A 21,220-nucleotide genomic window follows, 5' to 3' on the forward strand; every position below is an offset into this window, starting at 1 on the left:
AACATTAAAATTATTAAATTATTTAAAGGAAAAGCAGCAATTCTTCACATTTGTGAAGCTGAAACCATGATATGCTTCTGCATGAAAATTAATTATCAATCAATCAATCGACTATTTGATTAATCAGCTAATCATTTCAGCTGTACTTCTATAAACTGTTTGGTGGGTTTGTAGTTTATTTATAACCAAACATCATATTATTACAAGATCTTCATATGTTTTGTGTGCAAAAATCTTACTTTTGAAGTAATTAGTAACTAAAATTGTCAGAAGTTAGTAAAGAGGCATGAAAAGACAGTACAGGTACATCAAATTTATACTTAAGAACAGGATGTCTGTGAAGATTCTCAGTCACCCAGGTCATAGTTATCCAAAGAAGGTTAAAGTCTAGGGCAAATGGACTTACTTGAAGATACCAGAAGACGTTTCATCTCTAATCAAAGTCCATGTTGCTCTTGACTTTAACCTTCTTTGGATACTTAAGAACAGTACTTGACAGTAAATGTAGTTACATTTTACCACTGGATACTTTCTCTTGTATTTAAAGTCTCTGCAGTAACTAGCTGCTCTTGTGTACACTAGAGAAGTTGTAATGGGATTATCGGATAGAAAATGTTTTTACAAACTACAGAGTAGTGGGACACTCCATCTTAGAGAAAGTTACTGTCCTATGAGAGCAGAGTCTCACCTGCTTCTCTGTGTGTTCTCACCTTTGTGGCCATGAGGAATTTGTTCCAGTCTTCCTTGTTGGCTGCTTTCCCCACAGACGAAAACTCAATCTTATTCCTCAGCACAGGGTAACCTGGAGGCAGGACACCACAGAGTGAGGGGTATACTCATACTATGTGTGAGTATGTATAACTAGAAAGTCCCTGTTTATGTAACATTAACACGGCATCTTGTATTCTTCACAGACTTGGTCCAGACAGTGAGAAGCTACTTAGTTAGCAGCTACAAGTCAGGCTAAATTAAAATAGCCTAAAACCTCCCAGATACTTTTTGGACAACAAGCGACCAGCGGAAGCTCAAAAAACTGGAATATGATGATATGGTCATCTGCTATATTGCACATTAATTAATATTTGAATATATTTGCCTAATCGCCCAGTCCTAGAAGGAGAAAACAACGGCACACCTTTACAGAAGAAACTCATTTAACGCAAAATCAAACTATATTGGTATAAACAATACCGGCTCATCCGATATCTCGTATGAAAATATTTCAATACATCTTACAAAATTGATATATCTCCCATCCCTAGCTGTCTTTTAGTTTCCTGTTTGTGTGTGTGGATTACCGGTGAGGACACAGGGCAGAGAGCGAAGGGCGGTGTTGGCGGCCACCAGCGAGGCTTCGTACGAGTTCCTCTCGTCGCGCGGCAGAACTTGCTCCAACCGATTGTCCATGGATACCATCAGTACCCAGTCACGGATCTGCTCCCGCTGGGCGTCCTGTAGCACACATAAACACAGTATCTGGGTCTGTTTGTAGACAGCATCCTCCACCACAAACAGGAAGTTTAGGAGTTTTCAGTTAGCGGAGACTCTTTTTAACGCTATATGGAATTGGATTTGATACCAAGTTGGCAACAGAAACCTAATGATGATTCGTTAACTGCTAATTAAAGCCCTGATACAACTTATCACAAACAGTATTTAACAGACTTGAATAAACATAAATAAAAATTTTGAATAAAAATACTCTGACAAAAAGTTAAATTTAACTCAATTCATTTTTGTTCTGTGTTACTCTACGGAAAGGCTGGAGATGTAATTGATTGTTATCCACACACAAACAGCGGCTTGCAAGGTCATCTTTGTTGGGATTTACATGATTCTAATATTCATATCGTTTACAATGTTGTCTAAAAATCACATAAAAGTTTAAAAATATTTTTATTGGCCAAGGTCATTGGCTGGATTTGGCCCATGGGAAGCTATTTGCCTACCGCTGCTCTACATTATCTGGTCTGATAATTTCTGGTTACTACTGAAGACAGGACGGTTAAGTAGGCTGATATGTGTGGCACTAATGATTTCATGTTCCTGCCTTGAGCTGCTCAAGCTCCATTTATTATCACCTTCTCTCAGCATCAAAGATGGATGTGGTACTAACTGAACCAGATTTTTCCAGTCTAATCACAGTGTGTCCACTCAGGTGTGTTCGATTGTGTGTTTGGTGAAAGGATGTCTTACGGTGACACAGAGTTTGGTGGGAACTGGAACCTCAAAGGGAATGTCGGTGTCCAGGAAGTCAGAGTGGTCCAAAGCGTCCAGGGTCCCCTCGTCAATCGCCTAGAGAAAAAAAAATCAAAAATTAAGACAGATAAAACGGATGTCAGATCACTTAAGAGACAAGATTCATGAATATAACCTGTTCATGAAAGCTCAAACTTAAAGCAACTTATTTTGACCGTCTTTCTATTTGCAAACAGAAAACAATGATTTATGTTATCTGTAAAATACTGGATTTTTAGACTAAACAGTGTAAGTACGAGACATTACACTTCATTATGTCTGGTCCGACAGATGAGTTGTTAATAGTTTACTCACATCACACAGATCCAGAAAGTGATTGAGGAAGATGAAGGCCATGTTCTCCCAGCCGACAGCCTGCCAGGTTTAAAAAAAACATATGTATAGTTATCAGTCAAACGAACTGGGATGGTCTTCTAGAACTAATTTTTTATGACATATAAGTTCAAGTTTTCCCCTAAATGTCCCATACAGTCCAATTCACACTTCAAAAGCCATTAAAAATGTAATACTACTATTCTGACTGATTTCAGAAGCAAATTAATGGACAACAAAAAAGATGAAGAACATACTTATATTTATACTACTTTATTACTTATATATATACTTTTATATTATTCTTGCATTTTATATATCAAGTCAGGGATAACTCCAAAATATCTCCATTTACAGGAATATAGCATAATTAACTTTCTAATTTCTTTCACAAATGGGATGGTGCTTTTCAATTTAGGACTTTAAATCAGTAGGAAAACACAACGACAATGAGAACTTCTGCCGTGACCAAAACTGTGTGTATAAAATGGGGCATGGTGCACCAGTTGACGAGTACAGAGACTACAAAAAAATCTAATCTAAAGTGGAAGAAGAACTAATTTGTCTTCCCCTCTCAATGGTGGACCCACCCTGCAGGCCAGGCCAGCCTCGTAGAAAGCCTTGTCTGCAGGAATGAGCTCAGTGTGACGCAGCAGAGAGACAGACAGCTTGGCTGCGACACTGATCTGAAAATACACAGCAGCAACAGAAGAAAAGATCAATTATCTATCAGAGGTGTAAGTTTGTTCTGGACTAATACAACATGGTGGCCTTTCCTGCTGTGGTTTCTTTTGGCATATGGATGATTATATGATTCATTCTTAGACTGTGAGACTGTAATGAATATCTATCAGTCAATTTTGACCTGGTGGTGAGATGCATGGTTCCCCCCACACAAGAAACAAATCAAACGTGAAAACAATTTGAGTGATCATGGAAATGTCCACTTTTAAGATCGACTTTGATTGAGCACATGTGAATTTATCCCTAACTGAAATATTAACCCTATCTAGGCGGGTAAAAGAGTGTTTCTGTGTTTCGTGTACCAGCTGCTCAACTCCCTTGGCGGCGGATCGTGTGGCGTAGTAGTGAGCAATCAGCAGTAACTGTTCAAAGTCTTCATGAGCTGGAGAGTTGGCCTCGGCTGACTTCGATATGTTCTCACACTGAAATCATTACATCACAACACAGGCATCACAATAAGTGGCAGTACAGTTATGAGAATAGTTGTGGAATTTCTTCAGGAAATACACATCATATATCAAGGAATTTTACAAATGGTTGCAACTAAATTAGTGAATTAATTTTGCTTGGCACTCTACATTAGATGGTGATCTAAGCTAGACTTAAGATTAACTGCAGTTTCCTTGGAGCATGTTGTAATTTACCAGCTGCAGCAGGAAATGGCGGAGGTCGGCCCACATTCGGTAAGACTCTGGTCCATCAGTGTCAGGAAGACTAATCAGGTCCAGGAACAGGCGCTTGTAGATATTAAAGTTCTGAGAGTAAAAAAAAGGTGATACAGATACAATAAATATGCAGAAAACAGGTGGGGTTGTAACTCCAATAAACAAGTAAAAATCTGAAAAGGCATACATACATTTAAAATTACTAGATAGCCTATAACGTACAATCCCAGTCTCACTGAGAGTTTTACCATTCTTTTAGGAAGGTAGGCTGACATGTACTGAAGCATATGTTTGTGAGAAACCCTACAGGATTGTTTCAAGAACCTTCCTGAATCCAGGCATCAAGAAATCCAGGCTTATCTGGCAGCAAAACAAGATTATACCAAACGTAATGAAAGAATTTTACACAAATGAGGAGATAAAAGTTTTTATGCAGTACCTGAGGGTTAGGTGGTGCTCCGTGCTGTATGTAGAGCTGCAGAGCCTTCAGAGCCTCTTCCTCCTTGATGAGGTGTGTGGCGTACAGAGCGACGTACTTATGGAGAATCTTAAAGTTCTGACAAAACACAACAGGGATAAAGAGGAGTGCTGACATGTCTAGACCGATCAACTGCTGCTGCCGTGAATTTATGACCAGAACCCTAACTGTGGTGGGCCAAAAAAGAAAAACAAGTGTAACAGAAATCCAGTATTTTAACATTTTGAAACTTTTTTTTATTCAAGGTAAACTCAACAAACACGCAGATTAACTATTACTTTCTTCCTCACTGCTCTGGAGATTTTTTAACTAAGTGCCTTGCCTGTTCACATTTAACCTTTTATCAAATAACCAGAGAGTCAACACTGATTGCCTATTCAGTACCTGTTTAGATGCTGTCTCCAGACATTTCTCCCACTGGCCTCGCTCTGCATACATGTCCAGGGCCGCCACCACATCTACACCCACCAGCTAGACACACACACAGTCATAACAACAGCTTTTCAGTTTCATAAATGACAACATGAATCTTCAAATTTAAACCATTTAAAGTATTTAAGTAATATCTATCTATCTTTGTTCATTTGTGTAAAATGACATTTACGAAGTACGATGGAAACATGGCAACCTTTGACTTAAACAACAAGTAATTTCAGTTAAATGTACACAGCTCTTGTTCCGTTATCGCCTTAAATGGAAGTTTACTACAAATGTATTTATTTGATTCTTGTAGACACATTTCAGATTGATTTTCTTGGCAATTTGTTTATTTTACCACGAATGATACTTCCAGACAACATGGATTTGAGCAAGTAAAGGACGTATTTTGATCACTAATGTGGTGATATTTCCTCTAGAATATGTTACATGTTCCGTCAGGTATGTAACAGAGTGTGCAATTATACTTACTGAGTCAACTTTTCCTTGGTTCTTAAGGTGCTCTTTGTATTTCTGGTCCACATAGTCCTCATACCTGCCAGAGATCAGTAATGAGATATAGGGCAAAGACAAAAGATAACTCCAGAGGCAATTCCCTGTATTTTTATGATGTTATATGTACAGTATATATATGTTTGCCACTGTTTTGCGAATAATAATAACTATGGTATATTCAGGTGTGTGTGTCTGTGTCTTTAAACCTTGGCTCCAGCTCCTTGGCGACTCGCTTGGCTTTGTTCCACTCCTCACCCTCAATAAAGACATCAATTGCCTGTTTGATGAGGTCCATGTTTAGGTAGAGCTCAGCAGCCTGAAGTTGAGCACAAACACAACAGGAGAAAAAAAATTGGCAACTTAATAAGACTTGTATGATGTCTATAAAAAGCTGAAACCGACTCATGTTGTCATGTTTGGAGAAATGTATTCAGTTGGCAAAATACTACTACTACTACTAATGGATTATATTTATATAGGGCTTTATCATGAATACTCAACGTGCTGACACTGAAGGTGGGGAAACTCACCTAAACCACCACCACACTGTAGCAACCCACCATATTTTCTCAGTTGGTTCTTTTTATTTAACAGGTGAAAACAACACCAATTTGTGCCTAGATATGGTATATGTGTGTTTGTGTGTGTTCACCCACAGCGTTGTACTTCCTCAGCTGTGTGAGTCGCGGTCCGACCACCTGGATCACCTCCAACGCTCGATCCCCACCGAGGAACTTGATGGACAACTCTGCAGCCTGGAAACACACACACACACACACACACACACACACACACACACACACACACATCCACACAAAATGGCCACATGAAACACTTGTAGGACACACAAAAAAATGCCTGTGTCAACCAGAGTTTTGTCTCTGCCTTTTTCAAAACAGGTATGAAGATAATAAGTATTTGAAAAGTATAATTTCCAAAGGCTGAATGGTGTAAAATTATTAATTTTAACTTAAATATTTGTGGGCTATTAGATAAATAGATATAGATAAACAGGAATATAATAAAATATAAAATGTGATCTGACCCTTATAGCACTTCAATCACTAACACACAATATTTGGAATATAAGGAAATCTATTAATGTTGGTGACACTGTGACCTTTCCACTTCCTCCACCATCACGGAAAAATGTTGGCTACCATTATACACTATATATTTCATCCATTCACTACATGGTTGAGTGTGAAAGCAGCTTATTTGTTAAACTAACAAAAAGCCACGTTTCTGGTTTACTACAACATTTTAAAGAAACTTAATTAAGACTGAGCTGATTGTTTGTTTTCCAATATCATTAAATAGGGCTGCAACTAACAGTAATTTTAAATATCAATTAGTTTGACAATAATTTTTTGGATCAATCAATGAATCACTGGGACTATAAAATGTCACAAATCGTCAAATTCTCATAATAAATGGCAACTATATGGCAATAAAGGGAACTGTAATTGTTCTAATTTGAGTCTTTTACCTTCATCCAGCACTTCTCCATCAGGGCAATGTTGGAGTCGTCCTTGACCTTCAGGTAACACTCCACGGCCCGGGAGTATTCACCTGACTGCTCCCACTCCCTAGCCTGTTCCAGCAGACCTTCCACACCTCTGAAACACCAAACAAAGTTACATAGAGAGACACAAACAATTACAATTTATTTGAAGCAAAATTTAGTCATTATGATAAATATTTGTAATTTGTGGGTTTTTTTTGTGAGTAATTCATGACTTGGTTTGAGAACATTATATTTGGGCTGCAATTAGAGCCCGACCGATATGTAATTTTTAAGACCGATACCAATATTGATATTTAAGGATTTTAAATGCAATATTCCAAAATGTTGGCAGAGATTCCTTTAAATTTCTTCTCTTCAGAAACACATAACATAAACAAAGATTAACCCATAGCATTTGTTATATGTAGTTGAGACCTCATCAAGATAACATGACATAATGCAATTTAAAAATTAACTTTTTACTTAGATAATAAGTAAAGACTGCTGTGTTTTGTGGTGGATTTGTGTATTTGTGAGTGCCCTCTAGTGGGCAAACTAAGCAATATCAACACTCATAACATGATTGTAGGATCCGTCTATCCGTTTCTTTTTTAATTGTCATTTACTGGCTGTTATAAACACCGTGATCAATTCATCTGCAATTAGGTCATATCAGCACAGTAATATCGGCACACTGAATGTCGGCACGCTGATTTATCGTAGCATATGACTAGCAGGAACTGTGGAATCATGTCCACAGTTCACACTTTTTAAACAAGATTGATATTTATTTCTCCCTCTTGTTCTTGACATATCTTTTTCATTGCCTTATCTTTCATTAAGAGTTAAGTCAGGTGCATCCTTGAGCTGTAATGGCATCATTTATTAGCAAACTAAAATTCTATCATGGTTTGCAGATGCCTGTACGAAATGGGAGGCCTTGCACTTATCTGAAGTCTGAGCTGTTAAGCTCTGCAGGAATAATTCAGTGTTTTTAACCCACACTTCCTTATGGCTGGTAACTTTTGATGTTTTCTCCCACAAGTCATTAAAAAGGGAGAAGCGATGGGAGGAGAAGAGCTGCATGATGTTGTTCTGCCGGCTAACGAGCTATTCCTCGTTGGTAGTTTCAATTTGGGATCACACATGAGCTGTGTTTTAATAAAGCATCAAACTGATTCTTTGTGCATAGATTACACTGGTGGGTGAAAGGAGAGAGACTGTAAAATGTTCACAGTGGGTTTTGAGGTTTCATTCTGGCTTTTAAGGGGGTTCTTATTAATATGACCACATAACAGGTCAACAAAATTTAATACAAAAACTCTTAAAATAATGTCCCACAATTACCAAACCTCTGATCTATAATTATGAGTCAAGCTGACACAGCTTTTGACATATATATGTTGTTGTTCCTGCTGTAACTATAACAAGATAAAGCTTCAGTGACTGTTTTTGTTTTCATTTAAGCAGGAAAGCATCACATATTCCATACAGTTCTTAGTGTGTTATTTGGCGGAGGATGAATTAAATCACCATTTTAAGGCTCTCTAGACTACAATGAAGAAAATTACCATTACGAGAAAAGAGGCTCATTGATTTCTGTTATCTTTTGGTGTTAATCTCACCGGATTCCCTTCTTAGAGGTCTCCTGCTCGTACTGCTCTTGGAGCGTGGAGAGCTTGTTGGGGAGATACTCCTTACAGATACGCATGGCGTCACTCCACATGTCTGCATCCTGATAAACACAAACAACAAATCTGGAATAAATACAAGACTAACCAACAGACAACAAGAAAGATGGTCAAAGTCTATGATTTGAATTTAATTCAAATAATTAAACAAAAATAAAAAATAAAACTCCAGTGAAGAAATTCTATTTGCTTTGAACATTCACACATTCTTGTTTCTTCTGAAGCCAGTTTGGCTCTTACAGTTACCTTGAAATATTGAACAGCAAGTTCTGGTCTCTGGGCTCGGAGCAGGAAGGCTTCAGCCTTCTGGAAATCTTTCTGTTCAAAGCAGAACTTGGCTTGGCCGACCAGAACCTCAGACACACTCTCTGGATCGTGGCCCTCAGCCACCCGCTGCGCACTGGCCCAGTCCTTGTTGTGGACGTACCTGGAGCGGTTCACACACAAATACACAACCCCAAAAAACAATACACAAAACTCAGGTTGTAGAAGTAGTTACAAATCCTATGTGTAGAAATGGAACATGAAACAGGGCATAAACTTGATCTCAGTAAATTTCAGTGAGCCAACTAGTTGATGACCAGAAACTTTGAACAAGTTGAGTTTCATAGCTTACTAAAACAAAAACAATTTATATAAACATGGTATGCTTTGAGAAATGGTTATTAATAATGTTAAGTGAGTTCGTAGTAAATATGTGTAAATATATAAAAATATGCAAAAAGCACCAGTGTGGTTACTGCAGGTTTAACTGTTGAGTTATATCCTCCAATACAACAACTGAATGAACACATGAACCTCCATCAACATCAATATTGTCCTGATGTTTCTGCAACAGTGGTGGAGGAAGTAATCAGATCCTTTACTTAAGTAAACGTACTAATAACGTGTAAAAACACTTCATGTAAAAGTGCCGCATGTTACTTAAGTTAAAGTATAATCAGGAAAATATACTTGATATATTAATAGTAAAAGAACGCAAAGCAAAATTTAGTACCCTGTGAAATATATATTTTATCAATAGATTATGATTGCTCAAACATTAATATAAAAGAAGGATTTACTGTTGTAGTTGTTTGAGATGAAGCAAATTCCTTTCTATTTTTATGAAAGCACAAATCACAAAGCTTGTTTTGCCAAACTATTGGACAAACTAAAAATAAATACAAACTAAAATTATTACAATAATTACAATGAAAAAGCAGCAAATCATCACACTGGAGAAGCTAGGACCATGGAAAGTTTTGCATTTTTACATCAAAAATAGTTTCTTGACTAATCGATTAAAAAACGACTCGTTTCAGCTCTATTTGTATAACTGGATTAAACTGGCGGTAACAAGGTAATAAGTAAAGTATCATAATTTATAAAGTCTTTATATGTTTTCTGCTTTCGAATATATGTTTGTATTAAGTAAAGTACTTGAGTAAATGTACGCAGTTAAATCGCACCACTGATCTTCAAGTTGATATAAATCTACACTAATAATAACAACTCCTGATTAGCTGGCAGAAACACAGAGCTACATGTGTTAGCATTGTCAGCACACCTCCGGTACTCACATGAACACGGCTTCTTTGGGTTTTCCTGCTTTGATGAACTCAACCTCAGCCTCAGGAAACTTTCCCTAGAACATGAAACCGTGACACAATTTACGATTAGCACAACATGCTGTAATGTAGTACAGACTATTCTCAGTGACAGGGGTATGAGCAGAAGTTCAAAGTGAATGATGAGCGAATTTACAGGATTGACAAAATGAGATGCATGTTGAAATTGCTGAAAATGTATCACGCTGAATTTAGAAGAAAGATCACACTCGGATAGGATCAGATTATCACATTTAAGAATATATGCTGACTGAATGAAAAGCTCTGTCTTATTTTAAAGTTTTGACCGTCATTTCATCAACTGTTAGGAATGATGGATAGGACTGTGTCCCATGATTGCAAAAAAACAACAACATCCTTTTCCTTTGACATCACTGGTTTGATGAATAGTGCAGATCACAGAAACAATTTAATATGTAAAGGAGACTAAATTAATATAAACCTTTAAATCTGCCCAACTTTTATTGGTTGCTAGCAGTTATACCCTTTTTGAGATGATGTGGTTTGTGGTGGTGGGATAAAAAAAAAGAAAAACACTGTGGTTTTGGTAATGCATATCAAATACTGTATGCAGCAGATTTACCTCATCTTCCAGGTATATGGCATGTTTGAGGTGGATCTCAGGAATCTTTTCCTTACATGAAAGACGAGCCAAATCAAAGGCAAAGTCAAATGAGCTGGGGAGTAAATAAAGAGCAGGCAGGTGTTACAATACAGATACTGAGGATAAATATTCATTTGGATGGATGGACTGAGTAAGAAAAGTACATCAGAATGAGCTTAATAAAGCCAGCAGGTGGATGTACTGAAGGAACGTGTTCTAGTCCAGATCTCAGCTACAATGCCCTCTTAATATACTGTATTTAGCTCAGAAACTTGACATCAGTACACACTTCTTTTGGGGACGTTTTGGGGACTCATCGACTATCATAAATCAGACACTTTTAAGACATAAATCATTTGTGGTGGTTAAAATGGTGGGAGCTCCTTGCCAGACAGTAGAACTAATAAAACCTCCAGATGAGTGTCAAAATCTCTCCAACAATGCAAAATAAATGATGATGAATCATTGGGTCTTTTATGTTTTGGTGCAACTCACAGTTTATTAGAAGCAAATTCAATGGCGTATTCCAGGAGGCCAAACTTGTTGAGCAGCTTGACGGCCGCCTCTCCTCCCAGGTTCCTAGCCCACAGGTAGGCCACCTGCTTCTGGGCACCAGCACCTCCATGACTCTTAGCCACCTCACACACACAAACACAAGATCAAATATATTTGTAAATATACATCACTAATGAGTCCTGTAGCTGTGTGGCTCCCTAACCCTCTTATCACAGATAATGCCGGAGAAAAACAATTGATAGAAGCTATAAAGTTGCACTGTGCGCCCAATCAACAGCAGCAATAAACACCGTCAACACACAGTTGTAATGATGCTGTGCCCATAACACCTACTCTCTCAGTAAACTGTATCAATTTACTTAAGTCCTGCTATTTTAGAATGTAAGCAGTATTTAAAACATTTAATAAACAACTCATAACACACTATAATGCAGTTATATCCAGATATAAGGACATTTTAAGTTTTCATTAATGTACAGTATTTGTCAAAAATGATAACTTCTCCTAGAAAGATGTATTTTATGTATTTACAACCGTTTTACCATCATTATCTGTTTATACACGAGCATCCACTTCCATATGAGTGCCCACAGAAAGGAGTTATAGTTGTTGATTATTATTATTACTTATACACTTATATGTGTTTACACCTACATTATAGCTTTATTAAGTTAAGTGGTACCCAGTAAACTATATTAAAATTGGCACCACATATGTTAAAACTGTCAAATATTAATGGTTCAATACATTTTGGACTTTAACTAGTAGGCCACGGCAATATCAAAAAGTAATTTTTAACAAAGCCATTATGTGTTTTATGTGATGATTACATCTGAAGTGTTGTACAAGTGATCGTTAGTGTTATTTACTTTTCACCAACAAGTCAAAGACGGATGTAGAAGGAGTGTAAGGAATGTACTATGGCCAGTGTAAACATTTGTTGTGTGGGACGAGATTTTAGGATTTAAAATATACAAATACAGTTCAGACATTTGGAGTGTCTACGCATCTTGGAAATATATTGGGACTAACAGCTAGCAAGCTAAGAAAGAAAATGTGACTGTATCTACCCTGTATGCATCCTCCCACATATCATTGACTGTGTACATTTGGACAGCAGCTTTCCACTCTTCAGCCTCCATGAAGTGGTACTCTGCCTCCGAGAACCTAGATTCAGCCTCCATCTCCTACAAGAAATATTCATACCATACATTAACATACATATCAGGCCACAAAACACAGAATGAGCCAGCATTGATTATTTATACAGAAAACAGATTTAAGAACATAAATGTAAGTTCTAATTAAGAGTTGTAATACAATAATGATGCTAATAAGGAAAATTCATTCCTTTAGCAATCCCTATTCTCAGTTTGTGACACAGCAAGGGAAACTGCTGACAAAAGCACTTAAGGATGAAACTCTGTTTCTTTGGATTCTTCTTTGCTGCAACTATCTGGAGCTTGGAGACACAACCAAAATAGGTTATATATATATATATATATATATATATATATATATATATATATATATAGCTTCATGGGCTGACCCACGGGCGGAACATTTAGTTAAGGATATTCCTAATTATTGTTAAATTTCTCACAAAAGAAAAACTGTGAACACACTAATTTGTCTCTGTTATATAAGAAAAAAAAGAATGGTGTCACATACAGGCCTCTTAACAAAATCATGATTATGTTGTAAGGGTGCCAGAACTGCATTATCGGAGGCTATGAGAGCTTTTCAAAAGAGAAGTTGATGAAAATGCTGAGCAGCTACCTAAACCAACTAAAGGATAAACTCATCCAAAGTCCTTACGCATCTTTTCACCTCATGTTATGTGAGCTATAAGAATTTGAGGATATTTGTAGGTGAATGTACACAATGTTGATTTGTTTTGGCCTCACTTACAAAAAATTAAACAAGGAAAATAATTAGCTGAAACAGCTGCCACGGGACAGATTTGTCATTTGTTACTGATAAGGGAAGAAACCAAAATAACCCTTCCTCCCAGCAAGAAATTAGCTAACATGAACACAGTGTCACGCTGAATGAATGAAGTTCAATGTAAAAGCAGTTCAGTCTGATTAACAGGCTAATGGACTTCCACTTCAATTGTTGCTATCAATATTGGTGTTGAAACTCCATTATCTGCTGGTTCCTACTGTAGTCTTGATCCCAGGGTGCTTTACCTTGGCCAGGTGCAGGTGGGTCTCCGTCAGCAAGTCAGAGTGATGTTTGGCCACCAGGCGAATAACATCATCAAACATCCGGTTCTTCTTGTACATGGTTATGGCGAGGTCAGGCTGCTTCACGGTGGCAAACAGCCTGCGTTCACACACACACAGCCAGACAACCATTAGCAATCACACTGTTTTGTTTGTTAATGTTCATGTGTCAAAAAAGTAAGATTGGACTTTTAAAAAGTAAGTCAGTCTGGACATAATGGAAGGAAAAAAGACAAGCCAAGTCAAAACAGGGTCTGAAATTACCACCTGTCAACAGTCAAATACTGTTTTTATTATTTTTCCTCGCTGTAATTGAGGTCAGAGATGACTTCAAACATAGCCATGTTACTTTGCCTCACTCCATTTCCCATGCTTCTAGCACCCAATGATGCGACAAATTACTATAAATAAAGTGATGTCCATTTACCTCTCAGCCTCCTTGAATTTCCCATCTCTCTCCAGCTCCTGAGCTCTGCTGATGTACAAAGCCATAACTTCCTCCTCTGTCATACACTCCACTGCCAACTATGAACAAAACCAAGCAATGGTTTTATTTAATGTCTTTGCTTCATAGCTAGACCAATATCAAATAATGTTAACTAGTGTGGTAGCATGTTATCTGTATGATTATCTTTCAATGTGACATTTATGGGATGAAATACACATTACTATGTTTTACAAGTGAAACTCTGAGCACTGCTGTGGTCAAATATTGTTGTGCACAGGATTAGGGAAACAGAAGAAATTTAAAACCTTTACATTTTAGCCTTCAGCTAGTCAAAAACTATGTTAGTGGAATTATTTAACTGTATTTATTTGCCACAAAAATGCATATTGATCTCTCTTTATGTTACATTCTTGTTTGTGCAGTTTGCGTCCATACTAACCTTATGAGCCTCCTCCCAGCGTCCTGCTGTAGTGTACATGTCTATAGCATCTTTGATGTGACCTCCTTTCACGAACAGTTGCTCTGCCACCTACAGACCATTAACACATGCAAAAAACACACACTCAGAAAATATAAAATACAATTTGAATATCAAATAAAATATTTATATAATATTTTGGAACGCACAATGAAAATTAAAACCTTCTTAACCTTCTGACATATCCACAGCACATTAATGTATTAAAATGGCATTCCTGCAGGATAAAAGGAACACATAGGAACACCTATAAAACTAAATTAGAAAGTGCTACCTGTACTGATAACAGTATTTGTTGCTGTATGTTAATATTGTGTAACTGTTAATGGAAGAATTTAAGGAGAGACTGGAGAGAAAGAAAAAGGGAACCATCCACCATATCTGAATATTTTTTTTCTACAGAAAGGCAAATGGTATATTCCATTGAACCTGTACTAACATTGCCATCAATGCAGCAAACGTTCGTCCGGTTTGATTAAAAAACGTTTAGTCATTGTTTTTTCATGATAATTTTTGTATTAAAATCGCAGGTGTGAGCTTCCTTCATTGTTTAAGTTTGCACTGCATAATACTTTCCTGCAACTTCTACAAGTTGGAATGCAAAGAGCTTGTTATCTTAATTACTTTCTCTGAATATGCCCATAGAGCAAACAGTCTGAAATGGCCTGCTATTTTCAGAGGCTGGCAGACTGTGGAGGCTGTTTGGCTCAGCTGAGCTCATCAGAATAAGCAGAGTACGCTGTGCTTCACCATCATCATCATCATCATCATCTCTCTTCCTTTTCTCTTTTCTTTGTATTTATACCAGATTTTACTTTATCTTCTTTTTTTCAACAGTCCTGTATTTCTGGTATTTAGGCAACTATTGTTACAAGAATCCAACTTGTCATTATTGCCAAAGCACCCTTGAGAAAACACAGCCCACGCTACTTCATGAAGAATGAACTAAACTTTGTGTAGTGTGTGTATATGTGTGTGTTATGGGTGACTGTACATATATATATATATATATATATATATATATATATCCCTGGGAGATGTGCAGAAATTAATTGCCGGTGGCAAAATGTCACTGCCTACTTCATCCCTCTGGCTGCCTCCATCTAACTGTCCGGTGTGGTGTTCAGGGAGAAAAAAATAACTCAGGTGCTCACATAACCCCAAAGCTGCATGGACCAGTATTCAGGCTGGCATAAACAGTATTTATGAGGTAAGTATATATTATAACTCATAGTGAATCATAAAAGTTCAAATTAGGTTAGAGCTACTTACATACTTTCCACCTATGGACATATTTGAAGAAAATGTAATGTTAGCAAACAGTGAGCAACTCACATATCCAGCAGACACAGAGCAACATTAGTATTCATTAGGAGTAGTGTTTCTGGCCATGTGACAAACATTTTTCATTCCCCTTTTTACCTCTGTTTTTTAGCCTCCATCTACGCCTGAGAAAAATATCTGGCTCTTTAGTTGCTAAATACTCCACTGTGTTCATCAGCTAGTCTGCCGTTTGGTGCTGAGCAGGTGGTAGATAGTTGGTTATCACGGCTTTTTCACTGAAAACAGCTGTCAGCTGAACAAAAAACAGAAAGTTGTGCTGGATAAAACCAAGGTAATGAACTGAATTGGAACGGCAGAGTCAAGTGATAATGACAATAATGTATGTGGGTTCATCACTATGAGCAACACCGTTCACATTACATATAGTTTACATAGAAAAATAATTAGTGCAGCTTTACCAACTAATATTTGTTTACATACCAACTCCACATACTATGTGAAATAGGCAAATAAGAATCAGAAAAAAATATTTATCTTATGGTGCATGGTGACCAGCAGATATATCAGCTGATGTGTCAATGACCTGTTAATTTGGCTATTTTACCAATAACTAATAACAGAGCAGTTTAAATTTTAAAGCACAACATACTTTTCTGGAAATATGATTATGTTTTTATGTGTTCAGCCATTATGAAAGGGAGGTGATAGGTCCACTGTCTAACCCCTCCCTTAACGTTTCTTCTCCTTCTTCCCTTTTTCTTCCATATTTAGCTCCCTCCATACCTCGTCCCTCCTCTCTCACCTCATAGTCCTGCATGGAGGCGTAGTACTGAGCTATCTTCACGTAGTATTTCACTGCTGATGAATCCTCCTGTAACTCCAGGATGTGGACGGCTTTCTTCCACTGACGAGCTGCGATGGCCGCCTCGATGGCTTTAAGTGAGCAGCTAAGAGAGCACCGGAGAAAGACAACAGACCAATTTTAATGTGAGTGTTGCGTGTATCCATACAAAGGCAATGAAATAAGCATCAACTCAGAACTATAGATTAAGTGTGTAGTCACTAATGGTGTTGCTCCACTAACACTTGGTTGACAGAAGCACAAAATGGAGAGACAGCCAAATTCAAAGTAAATTAACTTTGGTAAGGATTTAGGAAGTGAAACCAAATAATTTAGTTAAGAATGAGGAACAGGTTGAAACTTTACTGGCAGTAGAAATGATCAGCAAAGCAGTATTTTTAAAACCTTTTAGTTTCCCACAGGCAAAATTCAGTTTCAGATGTTTTTTTCAACCTGGAATGAATAGAAATCTGGGCACTCAGTACCTGTCTTTAGTTGGTATTTTTGGGAAATTAATATAATCATGTTCAAAGATCTCTTCTCTTCTCTCTATTATGGTCCTGGTGATGATTTAAAGATCTATTGGCCATCTCTGTTGGATTGTTTTTTTTGTTTGTTTTATCGTTCCTCCTCTCCATCTGCCCAAATCTTTATCTCATCACTCTTCTTCACTACATACCCTGCTTCAATGAAGTGGTTGATGGCAGCGTCCATCTGTTTCTGCTGGACGAGGTAGTCTCCCCAGGCCTCCTCCAGTTTAACTACCTCGGCAGGGAAGGCAAGGCGAGCCAGTTCCACCGCTACAAGAAGCATGAAGGAGAAACTTTGTTTAACCTGCTGTTTACCTGCACACAACTCAACAACATACATCCATCCACCTGTTGTCCAACATCTAGTCACATGATGAAGATTACTTGTACCTTTTGTACTCCATGCTAGCTGCACTGTGAAGCTGTGCTTTGAACAGACTATTGTCATTGCCCACAATGACAATATTCATCATGCTCATGATTAGCAAATACAATGTTTACATTTCTCACCATCTTAGTTTAGTGGCTGATGGAATGTAATTGGTTTTGCAGGTATTTGGTTGTAAATCAAAGTATTATACAGGTCTGAATTTTAACATAATGGTGGAACTGACAGAGCACCCCCAAAGTGATTACAATTTATCCTGAGGGGGTGGGCAAATTTGTGCTAATCCACCCAACAGTTATTGAGATATTTCAGTCCGGACCAAAGTGGCGGCCAAGCTGCTAGTATAATCAATAATAACCTAACAGACACATATAAGTGATTATTTATAAACAGGTTAAGCATATTCATGTCATCTACATGTCACTGATTTACCTTTCCTGAAGGCACCTCCTTTGCAATAGCACTCCAAAGCTCTCTGATTGTTTCTGATCTTCTCATACAGATCTCCTGCCTGGTGAGAAGACATCAAGAATATCAATTTGTTAAAATCCAAAGTTGCTGAGTCAGGGTTCTTCAGGGTTGTTAGGAAAGTAATGGGTCTGTATATGGGGCTGGTTTTCAAGGCTTTGTTCCTGCCCCCTTAGTTCCAATGAAGAGAAATCTTAATGCTTTAGTGTACAATTCCATGTTTGACCACAATGGACTTTGACTGAATGTCCCCATGCTCAAACCCAGGCCCACAAAACAATGTTTTTTTTAGTTTGGCACGGGAAACCGACTGTGAGCCAGACCAACACCGGTGTTGGACCTCATTAAAGCCTTCCAAGAAGAGTGGAGGTTTTTTTTTAGGCAGATTATGCCAATGGCTTTGGATACAGATGTCACATATGGGTGTATGGATGACCGAATGGATTTTCCAAAACAGAGTAATCTGCATAAACATGAAGTGTCCAATATAAGGCATTATACCTCATCAGTGATTCATCTCCATGCTCATGTCAAGCTCTATCATCCTCTATCTTACTATTTCTTTTAGCGGGATGCTTGTCCAAAAAAACCTCAGCTTTATTAAAATGAGTTTCAGTGGAGGGTTTTCCGAATGAAATTAAATGACGGCTAGCACATGTCAACCTTCAAACACCTAAAATGATGAAACCCTAAACCATCAGGATACAGCAACAAAGGTTTTTGTTTTCTCTTTCCAAGCATCGTTCCCACCTGTTACATACACAGATGGCTAGAGGAGAAGAATTGAGTTCTCAGATGAACGGCTACAGAAAAGACAGAAAATAGACAGATGGATGGAGACAGAATGTAAAATATGCATTAACAAAGAAAAACGTTGTTCCTCTGTTGATACCTCTACTCTCCTAGCATCTGTTATGAGAAGAGAGGAAGATGAGGCAGAGAGGCAAGGGCTGAAATGAAGATAGGAGTGAAAGAAAAGGAAGAACAGGGAATGCGAGAGGATCTCCATCCATCCATCCATTCATCTATTATCTATAACTGCTTCTCTGTGCAGGGTCACACTGACATCTGGCGAGAAGTGGGGTACACCCTGGATATGATTTACCAGCATAGGTTACCAGTTTAAACAGCCGTGATCAATTCTACAATAAACAAGGACCCAATGAATGTCCCATGGAGGCAGAAATAATTACATAGAGTCCACTCACCCTCTCATAAAACTCTCCCTTGGTGAGACTGGCGGCGATGCGACTGACAGTGTCACTGTTGTTGGTGATCTCCGGCCGGCTGATGGCCAGTCGGGCGGCTTTAGCCGGTAGTCCGGCCTTCAGGTAGAGGTTGATGGCACCCTGGAAGTCTCCCTCGTTCTCCTTCACCTCACCAGCCTTCTCGTCCTGACCCGTCTCTGTTAACCACTGGTAGTAGTTTCCACGCAGGGTGTCCAGCTCTGGGTGGGCCTAAGGTAATTTTGGGTTGAGAATGGGGTTGTTTCTATGTTGGAAATTGGTTCAAATCTAGTGCTGAAACCGACAGTCCACTGAGAGGAAATTAATATTTTAATAATAATCATTTTAAAATGTATGAATGTTTAAGGCATTTATCAAGCAAAAATATTGACTTTTCACTGTTTTATATATTATTATGCATTGATAATCGTTGGATTTTAGACTGTTAATTGGAAATTTTAAGACGTTAGCTTGGGCTCTGAGAAGATATAATAGGCTATTTTCTGATAAAATCTGCATATTAATAAATTAGTTGGAGACACATTTAAATCAGTCACAGTTAAAGGTTCCCTGTGGAGTTTTAGACTTCTCACAGCGCTATGGAGCTTCTACAGGTGGATCATCGCTTTGTTTATCTTGTGCACGTGCGCAGTGTGCCAATGGTGTCACACTATTCCGCTGATCAACAGACGGCAGTAACACGTGAAGAAGGAGCCAGCAAAGACATATAAGAAGAGTTTTGAGTTTGAAGACGTTTTGGGGAGTAAAACTAAATGTAAACATAACTTTTTTTTTGTTTATAATGAAACTCCACAGGGAAACTACAACTACAGTTGTACAGTATAGGATGGACCAATCCACATACTTCAGCATTTATTGCCACAAGCTTGTATTGCCCACCCCTGCACGGGCTTTTATAGAAGAAATACATTTAATACATCACAAAAAACTAAAAAACAATGTAATAAAATTAACATAAAACACGGAAGATCATTCATGACAACATGACTGATCCCTCTTTAAAAGAAGGTTATAGCAGCATTAATTCATGATCCATTTTGAGTTCTGTGGCTCAGACTTTCCACATTCTCATTCCTCAAACAGGAAAATCTGTCCACCTTACAGTTCCCACATTCCAGTTAGTAATTTGCCTGACTAATATTGCAGCATGTGCTCTATATTTAATCAGTTGGGGACCTATCGGGTTAAAATTGCAAAATAAAATGTCTCCACTGTCTTGTGGAGGTAATATTCAAGAAGACATGTCAAACTATGAGAAGACACAGAAAACTGCCTAAAGGACTGAGCCACAAAGAAAGGTTAAAGTATGCAACAACAGGAGGAAAGAACAAAATCTTCCTCAGGTAAAATGCACAGTAGACATTTTGCCTGTTCAGTATTACCTTGGCTTCAGCCACAGCAATGCAGTCGTCCCACATGTGGAGCTCCTGGTACATCTCAATAGCTTCATCGATAGCATTCTGCAGAAACACAGAAAACAAGTTTATAGACACAAATATATAATTTTTGCAATTATATATATAAAAAATATCTGACCAACTACAATGAATTTGTCAGGGTAATTATTTTGGGATCTTGTTTGTTACCAACACAGATACGCAGATAGACAGAAGATCATTAATTTAATAATGACTTGTAAATTCATTTCAAATAAAACATACAAACCTTCCCCCCAAAATGTTCATTGCTTTTATCTTCATCAATGTTCCCCCCCCCCCCCAAGGTTTGGTTGTAAGAGACAAAAAGGGTTGTGTCATCAACCTGCTCCATGTAATGCATCTCAGCCAGTTTAAAGTTCTTATCCAACATGGCCACATGGGCTTGGACTTGGAAAAACGCTGTTCCATCACCTCCCTGGTCAAAAGAGACACACACACAGTGAAACACACACAAACACACACACTCCAGTGATCACTCAGTTTGTACTGTGCTGACAAAACGTCATTAGTTAAGATATTACAAGAATTGCAACGGTGCATTTTATGTCAA

General features: G+C 37.9%; 1 protein-coding gene across 2 annotated transcripts in view; it reads right to left on the reverse strand.

Annotated features, from left to right (window-relative positions):
* Nucleotides 1-21,220, reverse strand: part of ift172 (intraflagellar transport 172) — a 43,736-nt gene that overhangs the window by 2,764 nt on the left and 19,752 nt on the right. For both annotated transcript variants that reach the window (XM_038727088.1, XM_038727089.1), the window contains exons 20-47: nucleotides 20,993-21,085; nucleotides 20,614-20,691; nucleotides 19,193-19,441; nucleotides 17,949-18,027; nucleotides 17,278-17,398; nucleotides 16,560-16,704; nucleotides 14,435-14,524; nucleotides 13,975-14,072; nucleotides 13,512-13,647; nucleotides 12,390-12,506; nucleotides 11,299-11,441; nucleotides 10,783-10,876; nucleotides 10,152-10,216; nucleotides 8,836-9,016; nucleotides 8,524-8,633; nucleotides 6,881-7,010; nucleotides 6,048-6,146; nucleotides 5,598-5,707; nucleotides 5,368-5,431; nucleotides 4,843-4,929; nucleotides 4,420-4,536; nucleotides 3,960-4,070; nucleotides 3,618-3,737; nucleotides 3,162-3,257; nucleotides 2,554-2,613; nucleotides 2,197-2,295; nucleotides 1,299-1,452; nucleotides 711-802 (exon numbers count right to left, since the gene is read on the reverse strand). In XM_038727088.1, the coding sequence (XP_038583016.1) occupies nucleotides 711-802; nucleotides 1,299-1,452; nucleotides 2,197-2,295; nucleotides 2,554-2,613; nucleotides 3,162-3,257; nucleotides 3,618-3,737; nucleotides 3,960-4,070; nucleotides 4,420-4,536; nucleotides 4,843-4,929; nucleotides 5,368-5,431; nucleotides 5,598-5,707; nucleotides 6,048-6,146; nucleotides 6,881-7,010; nucleotides 8,524-8,633; nucleotides 8,836-9,016; nucleotides 10,152-10,216; nucleotides 10,783-10,876; nucleotides 11,299-11,441; nucleotides 12,390-12,506; nucleotides 13,512-13,647; nucleotides 13,975-14,072; nucleotides 14,435-14,524; nucleotides 16,560-16,704; nucleotides 17,278-17,398; nucleotides 17,949-18,027; nucleotides 19,193-19,441; nucleotides 20,614-20,691; nucleotides 20,993-21,085 (3,138 nt within the window). The remainder of the gene's footprint in view (nucleotides 1-710; nucleotides 803-1,298; nucleotides 1,453-2,196; nucleotides 2,296-2,553; nucleotides 2,614-3,161; nucleotides 3,258-3,617; nucleotides 3,738-3,959; nucleotides 4,071-4,419; nucleotides 4,537-4,842; nucleotides 4,930-5,367; nucleotides 5,432-5,597; nucleotides 5,708-6,047; nucleotides 6,147-6,880; nucleotides 7,011-8,523; nucleotides 8,634-8,835; nucleotides 9,017-10,151; nucleotides 10,217-10,782; nucleotides 10,877-11,298; nucleotides 11,442-12,389; nucleotides 12,507-13,511; nucleotides 13,648-13,974; nucleotides 14,073-14,434; nucleotides 14,525-16,559; nucleotides 16,705-17,277; nucleotides 17,399-17,948; nucleotides 18,028-19,192; nucleotides 19,442-20,613; nucleotides 20,692-20,992; nucleotides 21,086-21,220) is intronic.

Source organism: Micropterus salmoides, unplaced genomic scaffold, assembly GCF_014851395.1.
Source record: "Micropterus salmoides isolate LMB-PRFRI ecotype aquatic unplaced genomic scaffold, ASM1485139v1 Ms_hic_scaffold_18, whole genome shotgun sequence".
NCBI lineage: Eukaryota > Metazoa > Chordata > Actinopteri > Centrarchiformes > Centrarchidae > Micropterus > Micropterus salmoides.